General features: G+C 43.9%; 1 protein-coding gene across 2 annotated transcripts in view; it reads right to left on the bottom strand.

The window, feature by feature from the left end:
- CLTCL1 (clathrin heavy chain like 1) overlaps nt 1-27,853 on the bottom strand; it is a 170,632-nt gene that overhangs the window by 72,083 nt on the left and 70,696 nt on the right. For both annotated transcript variants that reach the window (XM_040348535.1, XM_040348543.1), the window contains 4 exons: nt 17,579-17,847; nt 15,422-15,583; nt 11,185-11,298; nt 7,928-8,101 (listed from right to left, as the gene is read on the bottom strand). In XM_040348535.1, coding sequence (XP_040204469.1) covers nt 7,928-8,101; nt 11,185-11,298; nt 15,422-15,583; nt 17,579-17,847 — 719 coding nt within the window. The remainder of the gene's footprint in view (nt 1-7,927; nt 8,102-11,184; nt 11,299-15,421; nt 15,584-17,578; nt 17,848-27,853) is intronic.

The raw sequence follows: 27,853 nt of genomic DNA, 5'->3' as shown, positions 1-27,853 counted from the left end.
GTTGAGTTTAGCGGCATTTTTTTTTTTTTAAGCAAAACATTGCATTCAGGACAGAAGTTTATTGGCATTTGGAACGTCAAATTCTTGTAATTGATTGCAAATGCGGTTGCAATTAGCCACGTTTCATTTATAAGCGTTTTCAATGGAAATTTCTATCCATTAACATTGTAAAAAAAAATGCTTTTAAAACGCAAATGTGGCTAAACGTGCATAAACGCGGCACAACAGATGTTTTTAACCGTCAGCTAGTAGCTGTCAAATTCCAGCGTTCAGGAGAGGTTTTTAAACGTCCTGTGTACATGAAAGCCTAAAGGTTTTACTATGTCTATAAAAACCTAACACATTGTATCACCACAGACAGATCTGTTAAATTGTCATGGTTTTTATTGATTTTTCAAGCTTCAGAAAATTAGAAATAAGTGTTTTTTCTTTAAAGTGAAATTCTTCCAGGCTATTGCCAACTATGCTTAAATCTGCTTCCACTCACCTTCTAAATCCTATTCTCACTACCCTATGATAGGAAGATGCCTATATGTCATGAAAATGCAACAAGCCTGTCTGCTTACCTGATCTCCATGTGTTCATTAGAGGCTTACCCTGCTCTGGTTCCCCTTTTTATCACTTCCTCTTCCTGTATGGCTCCACCCTAGTCCATCCCAGGAAGCCTATATTAACCGTTGCTCTACAGGTCTGCAGTGCTGTTCAACAGTGTTCCTATGCTTAGTTCCTGTCTGCAGTATAGTTGCTAGTTCCTGTTTGCAGAGTGCTTCGTTCATCTTCCATGTACCGTTTTGGCTTGTTCCCGACTTCCTTGTCTGACTGTGCCCCTGACTATTTGCATGTCCCACGGTTATCCTTGTCTGCCTGTTGCCCTGACCTCGGCTTGCCCATCACCACGGTTTGTCCTGCTGACTGCTTCCCCTTTCTCCCTGCGGAGTGTGACTTGAGGAATCTCGGGGATGCGACCTGGACCCAGTTGCGGCCAAGACCATCCTTACCATCAAAGGCTCTGGTGAATACAAAACTGGGTCTTGGACTCCGCGCCCTGGGTGATCTTAGGTTCACGCTTCGTCTCTGCTAGCAGTAGTCGGCCATAGGATTCACCACCCTGTGGTGCATCCCTGACCCCAACGGGGTGCACTTGTCACCTGGCTACGGGTGACCTGACACTATAATTACCAATTCTGGAGTCGCTTCGGTCTGGTCACATGATCTCCCCAGCAGGCAGCTTCAAGCAGGCAGCTTCAGGGGAAAGGAGAGATCACCAAGGATGAGCTCTGGCGTGTTCGCATAGAACAGGTGCAGAGCCCGCCAGGAAGTGTGCACGGCACTGTGCTAATCACAGCCAGGGAGACATTGTCCCGATGCTCGGCTGTGGGGATCGTGAAATGTCTCCCTGGCTGTGATTAGCGCAGCGCCGTGCACACTTCCTGGCGGGCTCTGCACCTGTTCTATGCGAACACGCCAGAGCTCATCCTTAGGAGATCACCAACAACGGCTGCAATGCCTGTGTAAGGTCGTCACCAATAAGCTTACTATGAGGCATCTATTGTTGGCTTTCCTAACTTTCCCCTGAAGCTGCCACTGAGAACCAATCACATGACCAGACATGAGCGTCCTCAGAAAAAGTACCGTATTTATCGGCGTATACCGCGCACTTTTTTGCCCTTAAAATCAGGGCAAAACCGTGGGTGCGCAATATACGCCGATACTCGTTTCCCAAGCTGTGTTTGAACGCGGCCGCCGACATATACCGAGCGCGGTACACTCGGCCATGCTCGGCTCCCCTCGCACTTATGCGAAAGAAGCCGAGAGGAGCCGAGCGTGCCCGAGTGTACTGCGCTTGGTATATGCCGGCGGCGTTCAAACACAGCGGGGGAAGCGGGGATCGGCTCAGAGACAGTGCGGGACAAGCAGGGAGGACACCACGAAGGCCGCAGACAGACCACGGACCGGACAAGGCCGCCGGGTAAGACACCAAAACTGTAAGTAATAATAAAAAAAAAAATCAGCAATTTCACGTCCAGATCATGGGCGTGCGCTATACGCCGGTGCGCGCAATAGGCCGATAAATACGGTAAGTATATTCCTTCTACAGAGTAGTTAGAATAGAAGTTTTGTTTTTAGTCAAATTTAATCTGCACCATGTGTTCTGCAGCATCAAAAACTGCTATTTAGGGACAGGATCACCCCCATGTATAACACCCTGCTGCTTCTTCCAGAAGTAGTCTGGATAAAGTCCCCAAGGCACAATTGAGAAGTCAACATTCACAAAGCTGCTAGATGGAAGCCACAGTGGCTATGAGCAGCTACATGCTTGATAGAAGAATCATCCCAGCGGTCTCTCTGAATCCACTGTGGATCTCATGTCTACAGCCCTCTTTGAGTAACTGTTCCCAGCCACCTCTGTTGAACAGTTGAAAGTTGACACCAGCCATCAGGCCCACTGCCCGCAGGAACCTGACTGGCCACTATGCAGCATCATCCTTGTGTTTACATTTTCTTGCAAGAAAGAGACCCTCCTGACAGCTGCAGAGAACATGCCCAAGCTCAAGTTCCAAGGCCACAAGTACAAGCTCTTTGCTGACCTAAACCTAGACCCATTCACCATACAAAAATGCCGCCATAAGGCCCCTTTCACACTGGGGTGTTTTTCGGGCGAAGCCTCATCTGCAATCCCAATGTGCTGGTAAAAAAAGCTAAGACCCTAACATTTTAGGGCGTTTTTGCAGTGCCTCAGTGTGAAAGGGTAAGGCGTTTTTACAGCTCTTTCAATTCATTTCAATGGAGAGGGGTGTTTTTGGTGCGTTTTTTTTAGCGCCCAAAAGCTGCTCCAAAGATGCTGCTTGCAGGACTCAGTGTGAAAGGGTCCATGGAGAGCATTTTATGAGCGTTTTAATAGCGCTATTATTAACGCTGTAAAAACGCTTCAGTGTGAAAGGGGTCCAAGAGACATTAAACCTCGGTCCTGCAATCTCACCAAATTAAATACAAGTGAGGATACCCATTTAAAATGAATCTTCACCCATCAGGGGGAAGCCACGAAGAGAAGGCCCCTGGAGAAAGCAAAAGCCAAACTGGAAACGCTCCCACCTCAACTGTGGGAATGGAGTTGGGTGTATAGGATTTTACTGTGTTTTTTAATTTTTGTTTTTTTTATTTTTTGTGGTTGAACTGGATGGACTTGTGTCTTTTTTCAACCTGACTAACTATGTAACTATGTAACCTTCTGTTCCGGGACGGCAGCAGCTGCAGCCCAGCAGGCTCATTGTCCTCTCAATCACCTTCCCACCACCTGGAACATGAGTGGGAGACAGTCCCATCCTGCAAATGTGTACTTTCTCAAATCACATCCACATCAGATTCACCACGCTCTGATGCAGGCTGAAGGCCCAGAGTGGTAAGACTATTTTCAGATTCCCTGGACTATGCCCAGGACCACTTTTCATTTTTTGACCAGACAATCACTTTAAGTCTCACAAGTCTCTATCACTTGCTACAATGCTACAGCATGAGTCCGATAATAGGACAAAGCCATCTTGCCTTTTCACATTACTGGTCCCTGTATGGGTCCAGGGATTGCACGGCATGGTGGGTAGAACCTCAGAGGTGTCTTTAGGGTCTGAAAACTATAGTTATAGACCACAGCCCAAAATCTGTATAGCAAGCAATGGCCAATTATGAATGTTACACCAAGTGCCGTAGAAAGTGCCCAAGCAGGATCCAGTGCCTGAAGCAAAATTACAAGCCGTCCCTCCACAGTCAAGATTCCCAACGTATTACAGAGGCTGATATAAAAATTGTGAAAAAAAGAAAATTATTATATGCGCCCTTCAACCTTCTTCCACCCCACTGCCGCAATCAATATACAAACCTCAAAAAAGCAGCTACTTAAAAAATTTGAATAATATGTGAAAAATTCTGAATGAACAAAATAGTAGCGCTATGTGCAAATATTATTTTGAACAACCCTAAATAAATGTGAAAATAAATCTGTGACAAAATATACACATATTAAATAGGGGTGCAACGGATCACAGGTGATCTGTGATCCGAACGGGTCACCCCCTACGGATCGGCACACACTGTGATCTGCGGATTGCCGCGGCTCCGAAACTAGGCCGAAGCCGCTGCCTTTCCTAATAATGTTATGGCCGCGGCTCCGGAGCTAGGCCAAAGCCGCGGCCTTTCCTAACGTTTTGGCCGCGGCTTCGGCCTAGCTCCGGAGCCGCGGCCATCTTGGTACACCTGGCAGCGGCCCTCCTCCTCTGTTTACACCCACAGAGGAGGAGGAGCCCGCACTCGTGGCCGTGGGACACACCGCTGGAAGTGTCTGTACTACCTGAGGGGGGGGGGGGTGTCTTGCCTGAGGGGGGGGGGGGGTGTTTGTCGGTACTACATGGGGGGTGTCTGTACTGATGCGGGTGTCTGCACCGAGGGGGTTCTTTACTGAGGGGGGAATATAGTTGGTGGGGGGGTGACACCATTTTTTTCTGCACTGGGTGACACCAACCCGAGTGAAGCCACTGAAGTGGGGGAGATGTGGATATTACAGCGGGGGGTATGTGGATATTACAGTGGGGGGGGGGAGTGGGTATTACAGTGGGGGGGGGGATGTGGATATTATAGTGGGGGGGGGGGGGGATGTGGATATTACAGTGGGGGGGGGGGGGAGATGTGGATATTACAGTAGGGGGAGATGTGGATATTACAGTGGGGGAGAATTTTTCTTTTTTTTGCCGATCCGAAAAATGATCCGATCCATGACTCCTGATCCGAGCAACGATCCGAACCGTGAGTTTTTTGATCCGTTGCACCCCTAATAGTAAACTATAAATCAGTATATGTGACCTAAACTGTTTTATTAGCAACTCCTAATTTAAATTTCGTATATTATCATTTATTATGCGTGGTGCCGTCTTGCCGGTTTGGGGTATGGGAGCCCATTCTGACAGGCGGCGTCAACGCAATAGGTAATTTATCTTCTTGACCTGATACGCATTAATTTGTAGAACAAGGATAGTATAACAATATCCTTTAGGTTTTTAGTAAACATATGTACATTAGATATGTGAATAGGAATGTTCTCTTTTTTCAATCCATATGTGTACACTATGTGCCTTTTTAACCTGTTAACGCCCGCCGCATATATATGTACGTCCACAGAATGGCACGTACAGGCATATGGGCGTACATGTACGTCCCTGCCTTCCTCCCCCCCCCCCCCCCGGTACATGCGGCGGTCGGAAACCCGCGGGGAGCGATCCGGGACGAGGGCGCAGCTATTCATTTCTAGCCGCCCCCTCGCGATCGCTCCCCGGAGCTGAAGAACGGGGAGAGCCATATGTAAACACGGCTTCCCCGTGCTTTACTGTGTCGGCTGCATCGATCGAGTCATCCCTTTTATAGGGAGACTCGATTGATGACGTCAGACCTACAGCCACACCCCCTACAGTTGTAAACACACACTAGGTGAACCCTAACTCCTTCAGCGCCCCCTGTGGTTAACTCCCAAACTGCAACTGTCATTTTCACAATAAACAATGCAATTAAAAGGCATTTTTTGCTGTGAAAAGGACAATGGTCCCAAAATTGTCCGAAGTGTCCGCCATAATGTGGCAGTCACGAAAAAAAAAAGAATCGCCGATAGTCTCCATTAGTAGTAAAAAAATAAAAAATAAAACTATCCCCTATTTTGTAAACGCTATAAATTTTGCGCAAACCAATCGATAAAAGCTTATTGCGATTTTTTTTAACAAAAATAGGTAGAAGAATACGTATCGGCCTAAACTGAGGGGAAAAAAAATTTATATATGTTTTTGGGGGATATTTATTACAGCAAAAAGTAAAAAATATTGATTTTTTTTCAAAATCGTCGCTCTATTTTTGTTTATAGCGCAAAAAATAAAAACCGCAGAGGTGATCAAATACCACCAAAAGAAAGCTCTATTTGTGGGAAAAAAAGGATGTCAATTTTGTTTGGGAGCCACATCGCACGACCGCGCAATTGTCTGTTAAAGCGACGCAGTGCCGAATCGCAAAACCTGGCCTGGGCCTTTAGCTGCATAAAGGTCCGGGGCTTAAGTGGTTAAATAATATATTAATATTATATTTTTTACATTTTTTAATAATTTATGTATTATTGTGATTAATTGTGCACTTATATTTGGTATATATGGCAGTTCGCAATGACTCCAAGTATGTATAAGTATAGTGTAATTTAAATGATCATCTCTCTACGACTGCTTTATATGTGTCAGGGCTTGATGTATTATGGTCGTGGGGACACGAAGTACGCACAGACGTAATGTGATACACGTCCGTTCAGCAGATGAAGTTTGCCGTAGGACCGCAGAGTACGTGCAGACGTTGCGTGACATACGTCCGGGTCAACGAGCGGACAGTGTATAAAAGGGGAGGCTATGAGACCATGTAACCAACCCTATTTGAAGAAGTCCTGAGCAACGAAACTGGTCTACGAGAGGTCACACAGCATACCAGGAAAACGTTCGGAATACCGACCACCGTGTGTGTAGTGCTTTGAAGTGAAGAGGGGAACGAACCGAGCAGGGGGCGAGACTGACGGTTTACCTTAGGTCCGCCGAGACCATAATACAACAAGCTTATTGCGAAATGGTCTTTGGTTTGGAGCCCACTGCCGAGTTCATTGTTGAAGTGCCTCTATTTGTTTTGCTAAATGTGAGTACAACGTGTGAAGGTTTCTTATGCTGTTTTTAATAAATTCGTTTTGATATACTTCACTATTGGAGACATTTTTACTTTACATGTGGAGCAACTTCTGATTTAGGGGAACACTGGTGGAATTGATTATTTTGTTTGGAGATTTATTCAGCTTTATTGCCAAGCATGCGAATGCAAGGCATATTTTATTGGTAAGCGCAATTCCTTTGGGTGTGGAGTCACTGAGCACTAGAGCAAGATTGTTTAAGAAGATTTTTTTGGACACTTAGTTTAATCACTTGGAATTTAATCACTTATGGACTTGTCTTGTTAAAATTATCCTTATTACTGGATGAACATTTTTTTTTTTTTTTTTGGAACATTTTATTTATATTGTTTTTTTCATCAATATTTTTTCACTTCTCACATATACCGATTATAGTTTAATATGTGTATATTTTGTCAGATTTATTTTCACATTTATTTAGGGTTGTTCAAAATAGTAGCGCTATGTGCAAAAACTAATTTTGTTCATTCAGAATTTTTCACATATTACAGAGGCTGCACTGATCTGAATGCACTGCTTCCCTTGTAGTAGAAGGCAGTGAAGAGTTGATTGAAGAATTTGAAGTAACTAGTTAAGCACCGAAACTTCTCTATAAGGGATAAGAGGTTCATTTACTACAGAACACTAGCAAGAAACCGAAGTGCCAACCCAAGGGGGCCATGACTAAAAAGACAAAAGAGGCTGCAACACCACTCCAGGTGATACAATAGCTTTACTGAAAATCTGGTGCCGGTCCGGTCTGTGAACTGAAAAACTGAATGAATGCTTTATTCGCAAAAATCCATGCATTACCTCGGAGGTTATGATTAAGCAATTTGGTGAGTGAAACATGTTAACCTTGCCGCTATTGATGTAATGCGTGGATTTAAGCATTCATACTTCTGAAGAGTAGTGCAGTCACCGCTTTTGCACATACTTGGGCATGTCCAAAAGCTTTGCTAATGTCCAATTACCTGAAGGTAGCAGCCTATAATCTAGGGTCTGTAATTACCTAGCTAGTGTCCTATACTGTACAATGATAGCATAGTTTCCTCTGCGTTTTAAGAGTGTTTTGGCATCCCAAACAGATTTCTGAAATTATTGCATATAGATATTACTGAATATTGTATATGATGATAGAAGTTGGAAAAAAATACTGGTGAAATTACAACCACACACAAAATGTTAAGATTTTCTTACCTGCCCTTTTTTATTCACGCCAATAATTCCAGAGGTAGGTTCATGAGGCGCAGTCACAAAAATTGTATCTGCGCTGATTCTGTTCATATAAATGCAGGCCCCAGACTCCAGGTCATACATGTGGATATAGCCATATTTTGTAATTAAGTAGATCACTCCATGTTTGGTGCCAATCTGAGCATTAAAAATAAAAGCATTTTAAAATGCATCTTAAATATACATGTATGGATAATATGCCATATAAGTGATACCATAAATTAAAGAAAGTACCCTGCTTGATATGACTTGAGAACAATAAAAAAATAGTAACAGAATGGACTATTACAGGAAAACGTTCATGTGACAACACTGAAGAAATCACACTTTGCTACAATGTAAAGTAGTGAATGTATAGCTTGTATAACAGTGTCAATTTTCTGTCCCCTCAAAATAACTCAACACACAGCCATTAATGTGTAAACCGCTGGCTCCAAAAGTGAGTACACCCCTAAGTGAAAATGTCCAAAAGTGTCAATATTTTGTGTGGTCACCATTATTTTCCAGCACTGCCTTAACCCTTTGGGCATGGAGTTTACCAGAGCTTCACAGGTTGCCACAGGGGTCCGCTTCTACTCCTCCATGACGACATCACGGAGCTGGTGGATGTTGGAGACCTTGCGCTCCTCCACCTTCTGTTTGAGGATGCCCTACAGATGCTCAATAGGGTTTAGGTCTGGAGACATGCTTGGCCAGTCCATCACCTTTACCCTCAGTTTCTTTAGCAAGGTAGTGATTGTCTTGGAGGTGTGTTTGGGGTCGTTATGTTGGAATACTGCCCTGCAGCCCAGTCTACATGTCCCCAGTAAATGTTGGCATTCATGGTTCCCTCAATGAACTGTATCTCCCCAGTGCCGGCAGCACTCATGAAGCCCCAGACCATGACACTCCCACCACCATGCTTGACTGTAGACAAGACACACTTGTCTTTTTATTCCTCATCTGGTTCCCGCCGCACTCGCTTGACACCATGTGAACCGAATAAGTTTATCTTGGTTTCATCAGACCACAGGACATGGCTCCAGTAACTCATGTCTTTAGTCTGCTTGTCTTCAGCAAACTGCGGGCTTTCTTGTGCATCATCTTAAGAAGAGGCTTCGTTCTGGGACGACAGCCATGCAGACCAATTTGATGTAGTGTGTGGCGCATGGTCTGAGCACTGACAGGCTGACCCCCAACCTCTACAGCAATGCTGGCAGCACTCATACGTCTATTTCCCAAAGACAACCTCTGGATTTGATGCCGAGCACATGCACTTAACTTCTTTGGTCGATCATGACGACGCCTGTTCTGAGTGGAACCTGTCCTGTTAAACTGCTGTTATTTTGAGGGGACAGAAAATTCAGAATAGGCAAGTAAACATCTTTCCTTTTACAGGGTAGATAGAATAGGCTTAGAATGGGGGTGAGGAGTACGTTTAAGCTTAGCTAGGTTTTGACTTTCCTTCCACTTCAAATGCTAGATACTCAATTTGTGTTTTTTACCAGTGCATGAACTAAGTGCAGGAAAATCCCATCTACTAATCATCCCATCATGAAAGAGTGCTCTGCAAACCGTATCAGTAATAAACCAATCCACAATAGATGCATCAAAAAATCCAAATGCAGGTTCTGTGAGCCTTGTGTCTATACCAAACGCTTTCCTCTGTGCCATCAGTCAGAAACTGATCAAATTTGTACCCCATTGACAGATATCAGTGGGAGGAGGGGGGCTAGCTATTTGACAAAGACAATAAGGAGCCCCAGCCTGAATTTTAACAGGATGTTATGTGAGCATTCTTCCTTAAAGTAGAGTTCCACCCAAAAGTGGAACTTCCGCTTAAACCACTCCTTGCCCCCTTACATGCCACTTTTGGCATGTCATTTTTTGGGGGGGGCGACTTCCTGTCCCACTTTCTCCTTCCGCCCAGGGACCGCTTAGGCGATACGTCATATCGCCTACGGCGGCGGCTCCTCCCTGACCACTCAGAGCCGCTCGCGCATGCGCAGTGAGTTCCCGGCCGTGAAGCCGAAAGCTGTCACAGCCAGGTGCCCACACTAGGAATGGAGGCGCTTGCCGGAAAGGAACGGGGCTCCGGGCGGCGCTGGAACGTGGAGCAGGCGAGTGTCTTTTTATTAAAAGCCAGCAGCTACGCTTTTTGTAGCTGCTGACTTTTAATAAACATAAAAAAAGCCTGGAACTCCCCTTTAAGGGTTTTAAAAAGAATGGGAAGGATCACCTCTATACCGTGTTTCCCCGAAAATAAGCCCGGGTCTTATATTAATTTTGGCTACAACAGACACAGTAGGGTTTATTTTCGGGGTAGGTCTTACCATGTAATGTGCCGTTTGCTCCCCCCCCCCCTCTCTCTCTCTCCCTGCCTGTCAGGAATCCCCAGTGTGAACTGAGTTAAAATGCTTGTAAAAGCTTAAAATCCACTCCATTACAGTATTATATAATGTACAATGTGTGTTTCTGTAGAATAATTGTGCCAAATACCTTTGTTATAGCGCTGCTGTGACCTGCCGGAGCTCTCTTCCCCGCAATTATATTATAGAAACACACACATAGTACATTATATAATACTGTAATAGAGTGGGTTATAGGATTTTACAAGCATTTTAAACTAGGTCTTATTTTCAGGGTAGGTTTTATATTGCAGCCCTCCTGGAAAATAACGCTAGGTCTTATTTTCAGGGTAGGTCTTATTTTCGGGGAAACACAGTATATTGTTTATAGATTTTTATCAGTAGACTGGCTACTAGAGAAGTACCTGGCACCTTCCTGCTGGGAAAACTAAAGACAGACCTATCCAATTCATCAAGGGTGAAGGGGGAAGTCTAAAGCTGTCCATAGATGATGCACTTTTATTTTCTGCAACCATAGGTTACAGAGTCAAGTGTTGATGGGGAGATCCCTCCTGTGGAGCTATTGTGTTCTCCCAACAGGGGGGGGGGGGGATGGACTTGTCACTGCCAGGAGAACACCGATTATTGCTATAGCCCCTGGCAGTAATCGCATCCTAAAAATGTGGCACCCTAAAAATCGCACATGCTAGTTGTACCCAAGTTAATTAATGGATTGATTTGTACAATTAGCCTGCCCATACATGGTTCGAATCTCGACTGGTCCCTGCTGAACCGGCCGAGAGTCAAACAGTCTATAGCAAGCTTGGGCATTCCCTATTTGTACTGGTTAGGCGAGTTAAGACTGTAATTCTAACAGGTTTTAAAATGTCTTACCTGCATAGCTACAGGAAAGTCTGTCTGAGCTTCTGGAGGAAAGAAGACATCTACAGCTTTTTTGGTGAATGGCTGATTTCCATTAGCAGGCTGTCCAACTTCTATGATGTGTAGCTGGAATTATATGAAACAGAAGTTTGGCTACAGGTGAAAAATTACGTTTGTAAATATTACATTTTCTTTTTTGCTTGTTCTTGTTGTATCCTGAGTAATTAGGTACTGTGAAAAGCCTGTCAGCTCAAATGTCCAGGCCAATAAGGCTACTTGCTGACATATTTAAAAACACAAAAGAATAAAAGAAAGCATACCCAACATCTGTCCAGATGTTCACAGCTCTCCAAATGCATATAAAGATAGGTAAGGGGCTTAGAGATATGATGGAGATGCTGTCCTCTAACAAAGCAATGAAAATGCAGCCTGTTTCTACAATGCCACCTTTCAGGTTTTTCTTCACATACATTATCTATGACTTTGCCACAATTTGCACCCATTTACCCTAATGTTGTATTTTTTTTTTTTTTTGAAACGTGCATTAAATAGCATGCATTGCTGTGCTGCCATTTATTTAGAATAGCACCTTGATGTACTAAGGTACCACAACATATGTTCCAGTGCAATGAAAAAAATGCGCACCACAAAGCAGGCTTAAAAGCAAAAATGTGTTGTGTCATGTTACAAGTAACATATAAAGAGGTCAAAGAATAAGTTCACTTCTGTAAAAAAAAAATTATAATATATATATATATATATATATATATATATATATATATATATATATATATATATATATATATATAATTTATTTATTTTTTCACAATTTGTTGCAGGTTAAAAAACAAAATAAAAAAATTTGCATTTAATATTTTTATTTACGAGCCTGGAAAGCATTTCACCCGCGATCAGTAGATCACAGGGTTCTAGCAGATAGTCTATGTAAGCTGTCTGCTTGTACAAGCAGGGAGTTGCATACCGACCGAAAGACTCAATGAACTACTGTGGGAGGGGGGCGGCTGGTGCATCTGGAACATGTTACACTCAGGAATATGGTTGTAAAATGTTACGAAAAGTGAATTTATCCTTTAATTGTGTCTAAGAAGTATGCTTAAAAACAACTTGTTTTGTGCTGGCAAAACTGTGTATTGTATATCTGTGCATCTTGAAGTTATTACAGCGCAGGACTGAAAAGGTCCAGATACCCCAAGTAGTGGGTCAGTTCCAGCGCTGACTTCGAAAGCTTTAGGTTCTAATCGAACCTCTGCAGAGTGCACACAGTTCAACAGACATTGACTGACTTTCAGCAGGAGGTCACCAAATATCCCACAATGGGGAAACCCTAAGAGTGTAGCAGAGATAGGACAGGTGACAAACACCTTGATGAAAACCTGAGGTGCTTTGGACAGGCCAAAAGGAAGAACAGCAATGGTAATGTTGTGTGCCCACCACAAAACACAGGTAGTGTTAACGTGAAGTTAGTGATGTGCAAGTGTCCCCCAAAAGACATTCCAAAGACCAACACTTGAAAGTATCCGTCGCATTTGCACTGCAACAAGGGTCATCCTGGTAAGGTTAGGGCCCAAGCTCCAACCAGGTCTTCGTCCTCCTTGGTCATACCCTCTAAGACAGTTCTCAACTACGGTCCTCAGGACCCACTAACAGGCCAGATTTTAAGTATTACCATAGTGGGTCCCGAGGACAGGAGTTGAGAACCACTGCTCTAAGGGAATATCATATATGCAAAATACAGCACAGAAAACAAAATTAATAAATAAATCAGTGCTAATATAATCCACTCTTCAAAATGAATATTCATATAAAAAATGACAAAAAGAACCCACTGCAAGGAGGAGAAGAGTGGAGCCCGATAGTGGGAAGAGTGGTTGTGGTGTAGGGAGCTTGTTTTGATGTAACTTATTCAAGCACCTGGGAATAAACACCTGGCAACCTGACAACACTCCTAGACTTTGTAGAATTTGTTAAATTTCATTTTTCATGGTGGATTCGTTTTTATCATTTTGATATGCACATTCAATTAAGAGTGGATTAGGCGAGCATGGATTTGTGTACAAATTTGTTTTCAGTGCTGCATTCTGCATATTTGATATTCACTTTGTGGGCTGTTTATATACATACATACATACATACATACAGTTGTATTCAAAATTATTCAACCCCCACTGAAATTGATTGTTTTGGCCAGTTTGACATTGATTTTGATCATTCAGTCATCCTGCTTACAATTTAATCAAAGAGGCACGTGTAGGTCAGACAAATATAACATAACATTTATAATGAGATAACCACAAATGTATTTTCTGTGCTCACATCATTATCAGTTTTATTCAACCCCCAAGTGACATTCAATCTTAGTACTTAGTACAACATCCTTTTACAGTTATAACAGCTTTTAAACGTGAAGCAAAGCTTGACACAAGTGTCTTGCAGCGATCTACGGGTATCTTCGCCCATTCGTCATGGGCAAAAGCCTCCAGTTCAGTCACATTCTTAGGCTTGCGCACTGCAACTGCTTTCTTTAAGTCCCACCAGAGGTTCTCAATCAGATTTAAGTCTGGTGACTGCGATGGCCACTCCAAAATGTTCCAGCCTTTAATCTGCAACCATGCTCTAGTGGACTTGGAGGTATGCTTGGGATCATTGTCCTGTTGAAAGGTCTAACGTCTCCCAAGCCTCAGGTTTGTGACGGACTGCATCACATTGTCATCCAATATCTCCTGGTACTGAAGAGAATTCATGGTACCTTGCACACGCTGAAGCTTCCCTGTACCTGCAGAATCAAAACAGCCCCAAAGCATGATTGAACCCCCGCCATGCTTCACAGTGGGCAAGGTGTTCTTTTCATCATAGGCCTTGTTCTTCCTCCTCCAAACATAGCGTTGATCCATGGGCCCAAACAGTTTCATCAGTCCACAGAACACAATCCCAAAACTTCTGTGGTTTGTCCACATGACTTTTGGCATACTGCAGTGGACTCTTCTTATTCTTTGGAGACAGCAAGGGGGTGCGCCTGGGAGTTCTGGCATGGAGGCCTTCATTACGCAGTGTGCGCCGTATTGTCTGAGCAGAAACTTCAGTACCCACATCTGACAAATCTTTTCTCAGTTCCTCAGCAGTGACAAGGGGACTTTTCTCCACTCTACGCTTCAGGTAGCGCACAGCAGTCGAAGTCAGCATCTTCGTTCTGCCATGACCAGGTAGCGTTTCAACAGTGCCCTTTGCCTTGAATTTGCGAATGATGCTTCCTATGGTGTCTCTTGGTATGTTTAACATCTTTGCAATCTTCTTATAGCCATTGCCCTTCCTGTGAAGAGTAATCACCTCTTCTCTTGTCTTCCTGGACCATTCTCTTGACTTCACCATGTTTGTAACCACACCAGTAAATGTCTAGAAGGAGCTGAGTATCACAGTAATTTTAAAGCTGCCTAATTAATGCTTATTAGGCTTTATTGCTGCTCCCTGACATCCACAGGTGTTTTCAATACCTGATTGAATACACTTCAATGAACCTCTGTTCTTCAGAGTGGTAGTCTTTAGGGGGTTGAATAATTGTGTAAATGAAGAATTCACAAAATAAACATTTACTACTGTATTACAAAACCGATTGATGTCATTTTAGTTGCATATGGTTCTTTAAGAAGTCCTTGTAGGATTTCATTCTGAATACAATTACAAATGTACACTAAATTCCCTAAAACCCTTACAGCATTGGGGGGTTGAATAATTTTGAACACAACTGTACATACATACAACAGCGGTGTCATTTTGTTGGGGGTTTTGTTTATTTGTTTGTTCATAGTACAAAAGGGTATATTAAGTTTCTTTTTGATAGCCCCAAGGGGCCTTTAGAGACACTACGTGCTTAGGCAAGCACAAGGTGCAACATCCAGTTCCCAAAGCAACATTACAGGCCAGCCCAGCATCTTCTTCCTTGCATTGTCCAGGTATGGTCAAGAAAAAATTTAACACCAAAAGAAAAAAGATCTGCTTCTCTCAAAGCAGAGAGAAATACATCTGTTCACCCAAGGACACTGGTGAGAATACTGAAGCTCGCTGGAAGTGGGAGGGGTTATGCTTAGGCTGTTCTTACAGCTTGGTTTGCCAGTGTTTAATTACCTTGAAGGTAGCTGCATACCCATAGTTCAATACTAAGAGGCAAAATGTCCTGTAATGTATGGGTAAGAAATAGTATGCTTTATCAACTTCAATATTTCAGAACACTTACCTTGCCCCCTGCTTGTCCCCGCACAGCAAAACAGAACAGAGTTGAAGGTTTAGAATTTCTTTCAATCTTGAATTCCGCAAAAGCTGCAGCATGTCCCTCAATCGGCTGAGACACTTTCCTGTCCACAGAATACAGCTGCATGGCGCCAACTACTCTGTTTTGCTTTAAAAAAAAAAATGAATGCAATGTAGAAACACATTCGATCACGTAGACAAATGCAAGCTCTGCTATCTGCATGATAATGCTTCACAATGAGTGTTCTTTGCTGTTCATATCTTGGATTTAAAGTCTAAGGCAGAAGTGACTTCGCTGCAACAATCCACTCTCTATAGGATGGTAATCTCAACAGGAACTATTAACGGAGGCTTCACTGAAATACAGATCTAACTCTAGTGCCCAGTCAACAAATAGGTACTGTATTTATTGGCGTATAACACTCACTTTTTTACCCTGAAAATAGAGGGTAAACTGTGCCTGCGTGTTATACGTAGGGGGATGTGGAAAGTTTTTTCCTGAAACTTCCCTCTTAAAGTTAGGGTGTGTGTTATACACCTGTGTGTGTTATACGCCGATAAATACGGTATATTTATAATGGATCTATGTAGCCAAATAAAAACAAATGTAAGACTATATATGCTCAAAAATACTCTTAAGTTTCCTTTATATTTTAATCTGTTTAGGGTCATTTAAACAGCAATACAAAACATATACGGTACTATAGGAAAAATATATATTTTTCATCAAATCGTTAGTGGGTCAAGAATATAACAAATATATACCTGGGAAATTGGCCATCAAATATAAACATAATAACATATGCAACATCATGACCAGCTCAGATAATATAAGTAACAGAGAGAGGGTATGGGTAAACCATGGTGAACAAATGATAAATAACCTGTCAACTCTCCCAGGCTTAGACAGGAGAGATTTAATATTCATACAACCCATATTTAAAATCCTTATGAACAGCTGATATCCTAGCAATTAATCTAGTATACAATAAACACAAAAAAAAAATAAAAAATGTTGGGAGCAGTTAAGGTGGCAACCTACAGTCTTCAGTCCTCTGGCGAAAGATATTGTATCCAAGCTTGCCACTGCTTTTCAAATGTCATCTGGTTGTTATTGAGGGAGCATGTTAATTTTGGCATTAATTATGATCCAACTGATATTTTGTGTAACATAATCAAAACTTTATTCCAGCACCATGCTATAGCTATCCTAGCATTTCCTTTTGAAATAATACATTTCATGAATACACATACATAAATACACATGAAGAGGATGACAACTCATCCTTACCACCACATTGTAACTTTCATCAGCAGACACAAAGGTTGCAAAATACATTAAAGACTTCCAGAAATGGATATTTTATACAAAGTTACATTGGTCCAGCTTTGACCAATATAACTATGCATATACCATACCTGACAAATGCCCTGGGAATGTGGAAATCGCTGAAGTAGGCCACGCTACTCCAGTGATCTCCACTTGCTTCCAGGTTCCTGTGCTGAGCATCTGCCTTGCTGCATTTTGAACACAGGTTGTCGGTCGTACCACAAAGGCGCCAAGCACCGAATGCCTTGCATTTTCCTAAAGTTAATGCAAAACATTATTTGATTACATGAGGTGGCGAGTGTGATCTCTCTGCCTCATGCAAACAGAGAATGCTTTGCATTCTTTCAGAAAGTGCAAGGCATTCTCTGAATGGAGTTTGTGCCAGGCAGGACACACGGAAGCAACTGGGGATCATTGGAGTAGCGGTGTCCAATTTTGCAATTTATAGCTTTCAGGGGCATCTGCCAGGTATGGTATATGCATAGTTACATTGGCTCAAGCTGGATGTAATTATGCATAAAAAAATTTATACCTGGAATTCATCTTTAGGAATTCCATTTTAGTGTAGCTACACAGATAAGTCAAAATGAGGGCACTTGCATTTATTTCAGATTCTCTCTAAAGTGTGTAGCAATCAAAATGTTTCAATACACTAGAAAATACCAGTTATCTTTTCTGTGCACTTACCATAGGCTCCCCTACAGCTCAGAGGAACAGTAGCACTTCTAAAGAAGCAGGAAATTTGACGCACTAACAAGACGTGAACTCTTAACATGCATATCTGGTAATAAAATATGTAATTTATGTAAATACCTGAGCAGAGATACCAATAAGCAGAAGCCACTTCTGTTGGTCATCTGTTCTATAATTGATGATCTGGCAGCCAGCAAGGCTTGCATGGCGATCAAACATTTTCTGAGGCTGGGAATCTCCTTCCATGCTCCAGTGGTACACGGCTGTCTCAGTCACCAAAGCTACAGTATTGACCGATATCCATTTCCAAAAAATGACCTCCTCTGACATGGTATGAGCCTTCACCTTGCTTTTCATCTCAATGTTAAAGATCTGAAGGGTTTTTCCAGCTGAAAAATAAGATATAACACTGCATCAGATAAAGACACATCTTAATTTTGCAGGGTTTGGAAGCAGTCCCAGAAAACAAATACATTAAATAAGGATGATTAGCGTGGATAATATAAACAGTTTTAAGCTGAATATAGACATTAGCTGACTTAGCTGACACCGATTACACACACACACACACACACAGATCAACCTGTGAGCACGCGCACACACGTAGTCACAAATACAGAATACTCCTAAGCATCCATGCTCATACCTATGAAGACAGAACAACATTGGCTTCACTCTCAGCTTATCCAGGGCCGGAATAACATTTTAAACAATGTAACACCGCGGCTATACCGGCGGCAATGCGCCTCTGCAGAGGCACATTGCCAGTGGCATTAACCCTTTTTCAGCCGCTAGCGGGGGGTTAAAACCGCACCGATAGCGGCCGAATACCGCTGCAATTCTGACGGTATAGCGACGGTATAGCGGCGGTATAGCGGCGCTAAAAATAGAGGCGATATACCGCCACCGCACCTCCCGCCCCGGTGTGAAAGAGGCCTTACTCTGTGTATGCTCTGTTCGCATCATGCATGAGCTGTGGGGTGTTAAAAAAAAAAAAAAAAAAGACATGCTGCATTTTTTACATAACAGAGAAAACATGTCTGCATTTTTATTGCAGCACAACGCACATCACGACAGTACATGAAGTGCAATGAATTGTCGCCTTTCATTAACTTTGACTAGATTTTTATTTTTTAAAAGGAAAATAAATAAACAAATGCAAAACATTATACCAATTGCACACCACAGAGGGCGTGCATTAAATGGACCATAACACATGCCCACTGGTGTGAGCGGACCCCAAGTGCCAGCAGCTGTGTGAAAGACAACGTTTCCTCCTTCCCACTGAATTGGTGATCTTTATAGTGAGTGTTAGGGCCCTTTCACACTAGCGGACCGTATGTCCGCATTTTCATCCGTCCGTTTGCGGATGAAAACGGGACATACATGGGTCCCTATGTGATTACGGGTGTCAGGGGATGAACATCCGCTGAAACCCGTAATTTGTCCGCCTCCGCAAAGATCCGCATTTGCAGATGGAAGAAATCCTATTTTTCTTCCGTCTGCCGGATCGGATGAACACGGACATACGGTCCGTGTTCGTCCGATCCCCCCCATAGTGGAGAGCGGAGGAAACACAGGGCAGTCCCTGCACAGTGTGCGGGGACCGCCCTGTCAGCTGCCAGCTCAGCGGGGATTTTACGGAGGATCCCCGCTGAGTAAAACGGACACACGGAGCAAATCATTACTGATCCGCTCCGTGTGAAAGGGCCCTTAGGCCTCGTACACACGGTCCAAAAATCAGAAGGGAAAAGTCTGAAGACAAGTTGTCTGCGGATCGTTCGTACGGTGCATTCGACAAACAATTTGACTTTTACATCAGACAAAAGCTGGCTGTGCAGGCTATAAAACTTGTCTGACGTGAACTCAACATCTGATTTTCGGATGGTCAGTACAGAAATCCGTCACACAAAAGTTGAAAGTACAAACACGCATGATTGGAATCAAGGAACGAATGGGAAGAGTTTGTAGTTATGCCAAGTGTATTTTTAAAAGGCTTTCGTTATGTACGATCTGAAAATTGTGAATCAACACTCACCAAACTTCTACCAACATGAAATTAGCATTAGAGGCCCAAAGGGCGGGGCTTGAAAAAATGTACTTCCTCTTTATACCCTCATAGTACGTCACTACGCTCGCGTTTGTCAAACGACAATTTGCAGATAGTTAGTATGCAAGACAAAATCCTGCACACGCCCTTTTGACAAAAATCAGTGTACGAGGCTCAAGGCAAGCCAGACATTACTCTTTTTTTCATTCAACCTGCGTGTTGGAATGAAAAAAAGAGCAGATTACCCCATCCACACAATCACTGCTGCTGTGCTATATAGCCTTCCATGCTATCAGATTACAATGATCAGCAGTGTTGGCTATAGCTGGCTGGCAGCATTGGTCATTTGGAAAAAACCTGACAGGCTGGTTGCACACAGAGTCCCTGCTGTATTGACCATACTTTAATCTATGTACGGCCAGCTTTAATAAAACTCTCCCCGCCCCCCACTATAGCTATATATACAGACACACCATAGCTAACCAAAGCAGAGGGGAGCCACAGGGCAATGAGCTGAGGGGGCCCTGTCATTCTGTATGGGGTCCCATGACTACTGCAGGCTGCCTGCTGCAATATCAGTCCCTGTACTGTGCTGCTAAATTGTAGAAGGAGGAGAACTATGCACCCAAAGACATTTTGTTAATGGCGCCTACTGATAGCAAGCTCCCTGACAAAGGTGTGCTGACAGCAGTTGTGACATCAGTTTAGGCAGCTGGCAGTACAGTGTCACGGGCTCTCCACAAATGAAACCACCACACACACAACCCTTTCCCGAACTTTCACCACAGTACAGGTAGTTATATTACAGCAAGTGGGACAACAGCAAGCTCTACCACTGGTCCAGGCTGATCAGAAGCACCAATTACTGCAGGAGAGGGTAGTGGATTTGCTGGCATTCTCTGCGAAAAGCAGGATCAGCAGCCCTGGACCTTGAGTCAGTAGTCTGCTGAGCAAAATATACCTCTGGGGGAAGCTAGTGATGACATGGACAAGGTCCCATATTCACAACACCTCCCTCCAACCCCATTTTCATTACAGCCCCCCGTCCCCTGTCTCCTAGTCACAGTAACTACTTGACACCACCTCCCCCTCCCCAATACCAACTCACTACCTCTACACAATTACAGCGTTCGCCACCCACCTCTCGCTGATCACGGTGTCTTTATATATTTTTATATATTTTTTGGGGATAATCATTATAGCAAAAAGTAAAAAAATATTGATTTTTTTTCAAAATTGACGCTAAATTTTTGTTTATACCGCATAGGTGATCAAATACCACCAAAAGAATGCTCTATTTGTGGGGGGGGGGGAAAGGACGCCAATTTTGTTTGGGAGCCACGTCGCACGACCGCGCAATTGTCAGTTAAAACGACGCAGTGCGGAATTGCAAAAAGGGGCAAGGTCCTTAACCTGCATAACAGTTTCTGGACGCAGCTTTTCACAGATTGGTGAACCTCTGCCTATCCTTACTTCTAAGGCTTCATTCACACTTGGCGGACTCCATCGCTACGGAGTCCGCCTGCTCAGCGGGAGATCAGTCCGCAGATCTCCGCTGAGCCGACGATGACAAGCTCCTCTCTGCTCACTGAGCGGGGAGGGGCTTGTCGGGCACCGCTGTGTCCCTATGGAGCGATCTGATGAAAACGGACAGAATGTCCGTTTTCATCAGATCTTACCCGATCTGATCCGCATGGACGGATGGGGACGTGGCCCACATACGTCTGTTTTTAGCGGGTCTGATCAGATGTCAGCGGACATGTCCCCGCTGACATCCGACGCTCCATAGCGATGCATGGAGCGGCCGTTCAGGTCCGCCGACAGACGGACCCTAACGGCCAAGTGTGAATGAAGCCTTAGACATTCTGACCCTTTAAGATGCTTTTTTTATACCCAATCTAGTTACCTGTTGACAATTACGATAATTACCTGCAAAATGTTCTTCCAGTGCTTCCTGGTTAGAATCACTTACTTTGCCAGATAAAGGGGTTGCTGCCATGAATTTCTGAGTTACCTTATTTTTTTCTTTAAATGGTACATTTTCTCAGTTTAAACATTTGGATATATTTTCTGTTGTGACTAAAATATGGGTTTATGAGATTTGCAAATCATTGCTTTCTTTTTTTATGTAGAGTTCACACAGCCAATGACTTCTAACACCCTGTCTCATGCTTTCCGGCACAGTCATCCTATCACATTTATTCCAGAAACACTGACAGGGGTACTTACAATGGTCAGAATGTATTTATGTAAAACCTATATGACAAAAAAACAGCTGCTGTAACCGCTTATAAAGTGTTACCTGGAATTTGGCTTCAATTTGTTAATGCATTTATACTGCAGTGTACACCAATACAGGAGGTAGGTTACTGTCCAGATCAACAGGTGAAAACAGATGGGGGGAAGCCTAAAAAAGAAGACTAACGCAGCCACCACATCCAAGATGAAATATGTTAAATTTGGGGTTTAATACTACTTTAAGTTGGCCATACACCAGTAGAACTTTGTTAGAAAATTTTAGTTTTACGTACATTTGTTCAATTTTCTAATGGTTAGTGGGGTCAAATCGATGCTCACTTTCAACCGCAGTGACATAAAACTATGGAGGACATAAAAAATTCCGAACAAATTGCTAATAGTGAATGTTAAAGTGGTTGTAAACCCTTATTTTTTACTTCTACGTATAGGTAAGCCTAGAATAAGGCTTACCTATAGGTAGTGGAAATATCTCCTAAACATGCGCTGTTTAGGAGATATTTCACTTGTAGTCTGCCGTATATGTTAATAGCGCATGCACTGGGAAGAAACAAAACGAAGTGCCGTTCCTTCCCTAGCCTGTGCCGTTAATGGCAGCTCCCATGCGCATGCGCGGGAGTGATGTCATGCGGCTCCAGCTAATCACAGAGCCGGAGTCCGCAGCCCGGAAGGAAGAGGAGCCAGATGATGGACGCTGCCTACACAGGGGACATTGCTGGATTCTTTTGCAGACAAGTCTCACATAATGGGCTAGTATGCGATGCATACTAGCCCATTATGCTTTTCATTTGCAGGCTTTGCAGGGAAACAAAGAGGAAGTAAAACCTATCAGGGTTTACTTCCTCTTTAAAAGCAAAACAACATTTTTAAATACTTTCAAACATTTGTCAAGTCGCATGTACCCATCCTTTTCCTACAAGTATACATATGAACAGTTATTTGAAAAAACTGTATACTAGTGTATTGCCAGCTTTAAAGTTTATATCAAATAAAGCTAGCCATTCACAGATCAGTGTTTTTCGATCAGCCTACTGGCTGATCATAAAATATCAGAACGGATTCCCCCATTCACACAACAGAGTTGGATCTTGGAATCCTTCCTGTTGTGTCGTATTTGGACAGCAGGACTCCTCCGCCGTCAGATGCCCTGATTATTGCTACAGCCGCTGATCGAAGGGAAAGTTTCCCACAAGCTTGTTAGAGAGCAGTCTGTCCTTAGATTGACTGCTCTCAAACAAACTTCCATAAATGGATTGAAATTCAGCCGGTCCCTGCTGAACTAGCCCAATTTAAATCCCTCCAAGGCCAGCTTAAATTTTGAAGAAGCTCCAGTGCAAGGATCAAGCAAAAAGTAGCCAAATCCTGGGAGCCCCGCCCTGCTGAGGAGGTTCTGACGAACGTAGCGTGTATGTGGGAGGAGGTACGCATGGATGACGTCACCCGCTGCCATCCTTAGAAACAAACAACACACGGTTGTGCTATATGCTTGTATTGTTCTTATATTTTAATACATTTTAACGTTTGCACAGTGAGCACTTAGATCTTGCTTTTTCTTTATACATATATGGTTTGGTGCCCTATTTACGAGTAACAGTCTGAAGGAGAAGTTCTTATTGGTTCCGTTTCTGCTGCCTACCTTTTTCTGTGGGACCTGCTTGCATGACTACCTGTTAGCGCAGGAGTCCATGCTGTGAGGTGAGCGCAAAACATAGATCGAAGGTGGGGGGTCTGTCGCCACTACCGAATATTTTGATCTTCACCAGTGAAGACAGGCAAGGGACACAGAACTAGTCACTAGTATTGCCTGTGGTCTCTCGCAGCTAATATTTACCAATCAGTATCTTAGCATGCATTGGTTCTGCTGTGTGGGCGGCCATATTGGTAGAGGCAGGGTTCTTCTCCATGCCAGAGGCTCAAACAAGGAAACCATTGAGCAGCAGTGGTGACTTCAGCAAATCTCACTCAAAATCTCCTAAGACCAGTGATCAATAGGCAGAAGAGCTGTAAATTTGTACTGCAGGTATACAGCTAAGAGGCTGTAGGTAAAACAGTGACTAGGCACCTCTACAGACAAGTGCACTGCTATTTTGAGGAGGAATTCAACCATGTATGTGTAAAAAGGGAAAAAATGTCCCCCCCCATTTTGGATAAGGGGAGGATATAACCCCATTGGGGAGATTACCTTTACTTCTTGTCCCATAGTTAATACAGGAAATTAGTGAATAATCCCATGTGATCACTGGGAATAATCCCATGTGATCACTAGAACTAGAGTCCCCAACTGGAAGATTTCCCCTCTATTACTGTTCTGGGGACAACATAAAATTTGAGATTTTCTTTTACTTTCGGTGAGAATAGTAAACAGGAGAAATAGAGAGGGTGAATCTCCCCAACAGGGCCTAGGGAGCAACCCAACTGATATGCCAATCCCTCTCAACTCTATCCAAAACTGAAAAAATATATATAAAAAATAAAGTTTTGCCTTTAGTTATACTTCCTTAGTTCTAGATGGTGTCTATAAAACATCCCACATTTTCCATTTTTTAGTTCAGTTTCACTTTCACGTTAGTAATATTATACATCAGCACTCAATGCTTGCTGCATTAGATCTTGATATATTGTTTAATGCATTTTGGCACTAGGCAACATCATGTGTAGGGTCTGAGCGCTTAATATGCTAACCCTACCAGGACTTCTGTAGTTTAAGCAAACTTAAAAGGACTTTTTACTTGGAGCTTTCAATGGAATTTGGCTCAGCCCCAGTAAACAGCAGGCAAAGGAGATATCTCTAGAAGTAGAATAGCAACGTGTCCAACTTCACCTGCTGAATGACCCTATTCCATACATACAAGGAAATCTCCCAGCAAAACCTTATGGATAAATGATGATAAATTATTACATAAAGCCAGATCTAAGCATATATTGATTATACTGGAACTATCCACCCAAACCCAGAGGACTCATTTTCAAACTTAAAGGCAGTGACCTCACGTGGAACATGTGAGGTCTAGTGGAAAGGCTAAACCGTTTTTAAACACAAAACTAGTTAACATATTAAAAGATCACTCTTATGATTTAAGAGCGCTGGAATCTTAAAAAGTATATAAAAATAAGGATTTAAAACATTAAAATGACAATTAAAGCATATTCTGTGTGTCCAAAATAATAAATATATAGTATATGGGCTAGTTAACTTAAAAATAGGATTTTTGCACTCACAGTAAAATCCTTTTCTCCAAGTTCATGGATGGACACAGCAGCAATCTTGACAAAGTGGGTATTGGCCTTCATTCAGGAGTGACTAGGCAGGAAACTTGTTAGAAAGTGTTGTTAATCACATCACAGTACCCAGGAGGCGGTCCCTCCGGGTACAACCCCTCTCCCAGCTCAGTTCGTCAAAAAGCAGTACAAACTTAAAAAGGAGGGGTGGGTGCTGTGTCTGTCCATGAACTCATGGCTTTTACGGCGAGTACAAAAATCCTATTTTCTCTTTTGTTCATGGACGGACACAGCAGCAATTTTGACAAAGTGGGACATTCCAAAGCAGTGTCAAAAAACGAGGGGTGGGAACAGCATTAAAACAAAACTTCACCCCAAAACAAAACAGAGCTCCTCAACGGAGGAGGTGCAACTTTAAACAGCCGCCTGCAAAACCTTGCGGCCGAAATAAGCATCCGAAGATGCACTCACATCAACCTTGTCGCCGCCTTACACACCTGTGAAACAGACGATTGATGTCGGAAAGCCCAAGAGGCACCTATTGCCCTGGTCGAATGCGGCGTGACAGGAAAGGGGGCGCCCGACCCTTTATGGAATAAGCCTGAATCACAATCTTTCGGATCCACCTTGAGATGGTGGCAGACGAGACCCCCAGGACCCTATTGGGACCAGCCACTGAAACAAACAGTGAGTCTGACCTCAGGAACACAGCAGTAGCAGATAAATATACTCTCAAAGCTCGGACAACGTCCAAGAAATGCAATGTCGCCTCTTTATGATGCGGACGAGGAAAAAAAGGATGGAAGTACAATGTCCTCATTGAGATGGAAGGCCGAAACGACCTTAGGCAGAAGAGAAGGCTGCGGACGCAGCACCACCTTATCCTTGTGGAAGACCAGATAGGGAGCCTTGCATGACAAGGCTGCCAGCTCAGAAACCCATCTAACTGATGCAACAGCCACCAAAAAGACCACTTTCTGAGAAAGTGTCAACAAGGGAATTTCCCTAATGTTTTCCAACTGTGGTTTCTGAAGCACCAAGAGGACCAGATTCAAGTCCCATGGAGGACGGACCAGGGGGCCACATTCCGAACCCCCTGCACAAATGTTCTCACTAGAGAGTGAGCCGCCAGGGGTCGTTGGAAAAAAAAAAAAAGACAGCCAGGGCAGATATCTGCCCCTTAACCATACTTAAGGCAAGCTTCTGATCCACTCCACGTTGTAAGAACAGCAGGACCCTGGAAACCAAATAGGTACGCGGATGCCACCCCATTTCCTCACACATGGATATGTAGGCCTTCCAAGTGCGATGGTAAATCTTCCTAGAGAACAATTTCCGAGCACTCCTCATGGTAGAGATCACTGAATCTGACAGGCCCCAGTCTCTAAGCACCTGGCTCTCAATAGCCATGCTGTTAAAGCCAGCGACTGTAAAGCAGGATGGTGTATGGTACCTTGCGACAGCAGGTCCTTTCGTAGCGGTAGACGCCAAGGGGCGTCTGCTACCAGGCGCACTAGATCGGGGTACCAAGGATGCCAAGACCAATCTGGAGCAATTAGGATCATTGGAATCCCCTCTGCCTCTACTCTGCGAAGCAGATGAGGAAGGAGCATCAGAGGAGGGAAGGCATAGATTAGCCGATACTGACTCCACGGTGCCACCATCGCATCTGTCGCGTCTGCCCATGGGTCTCTTGATCTTTCCACAAACCTCAATACTTTGCGGTTGAGTCGAGAAGATAGGAGATTTACGTCCGACTTGCCCCATCTTTGGCAAAGGAGCTGAAACACATCCGGGTGTAGAGACCATTCTCCTTGGTCCAGCATCTGGCGACTCAGGTAGTCCGCCTGCCAGTTTTCTACGCCTGGAATGTATACGGCCGACAGGGCCGGTATGCTCCTTTTTGCCCACCTTAGGATGTGAGCGACCTCCGATGCTGCAGCCAAGCTTCTTGCTCCTCCGTGATGGTTGACATAAGCCACCGCCGTGGCATTGTCCGACTGGATCCTGAGACCACGTGGAGAGGCACAGCCTGATCGCCCGGAGTTCCAGGACATTGATCGTCAGGCGGGATTCCTCCGGAGTCCAGCGACCCTGAGCCGACTGAACCCCCCCAGACTCCTCCCCAACCGGTAAGGCTTGCGTCCGTCGTGACCACTATCCAGTGAAAATTAAGGAACGACTTCCCGGATAGGAGTGCCGGTGATGTCAACCACCAAACCAGGGAGGTCCTGACTAGGTGGCTCACCCGGATTCGACAATCCAGGGACGATGGGCACTTGTCCCATCTGGACGGAATTTCCTTCTGCGACACTCAAGTGTGAAATTGAGTATACGGTACCACCTTGAAGGAGGCTACCATGAGACCCAGGACCCGCATGCAAAAGCGGAGTGACAACCATCTTTGGGATGTCAACTGCCGCACCGCAGCCCGAAGGGTCTGCAACATTTCCACAGGGAGAAAAACTTTCACCTCTGAGGAGTTCAGAATCAACCCCAGATATTCTAGTCGTTGAGTCGGCACCAATACGGACTTCTGAGTGTTCAGTACCCTACCAAGGTCTCGGAGGGTCTAACAGGTTATAGTCACGCTCACCTCTTATTTTGAGCTTGAAGTGGCCCTCAGAGGAAGATCGTCCAAGTAGCCCACAATACCGATGCCACGCTGTCTTAGCAGGGCCAGAATCGGGGCGAGCACTTTGGTGAACACCCTCGGTGCCGATGAAAGGCCAAAAGGGAGAGCCACAAATTAATAGTGGTCCTCCCTGAACGAAAAGCGCAGGAATCTCTGATGCCTGGTGCATATGGGAACATGCAAGTATGCGTCCTTGATGTCCAAAGACGCCAGAAAGTCCCCCGGATGGAGAGCA

This window comes from Rana temporaria, chromosome 1 (genome assembly GCF_905171775.1).
Source record: "Rana temporaria chromosome 1, aRanTem1.1, whole genome shotgun sequence".
NCBI lineage: Eukaryota > Metazoa > Chordata > Amphibia > Anura > Ranidae > Rana > Rana temporaria.
Note: the sequence above shows the minus strand (reverse complement) of the source record. Positions and strands in the feature narration are given on the sequence as shown.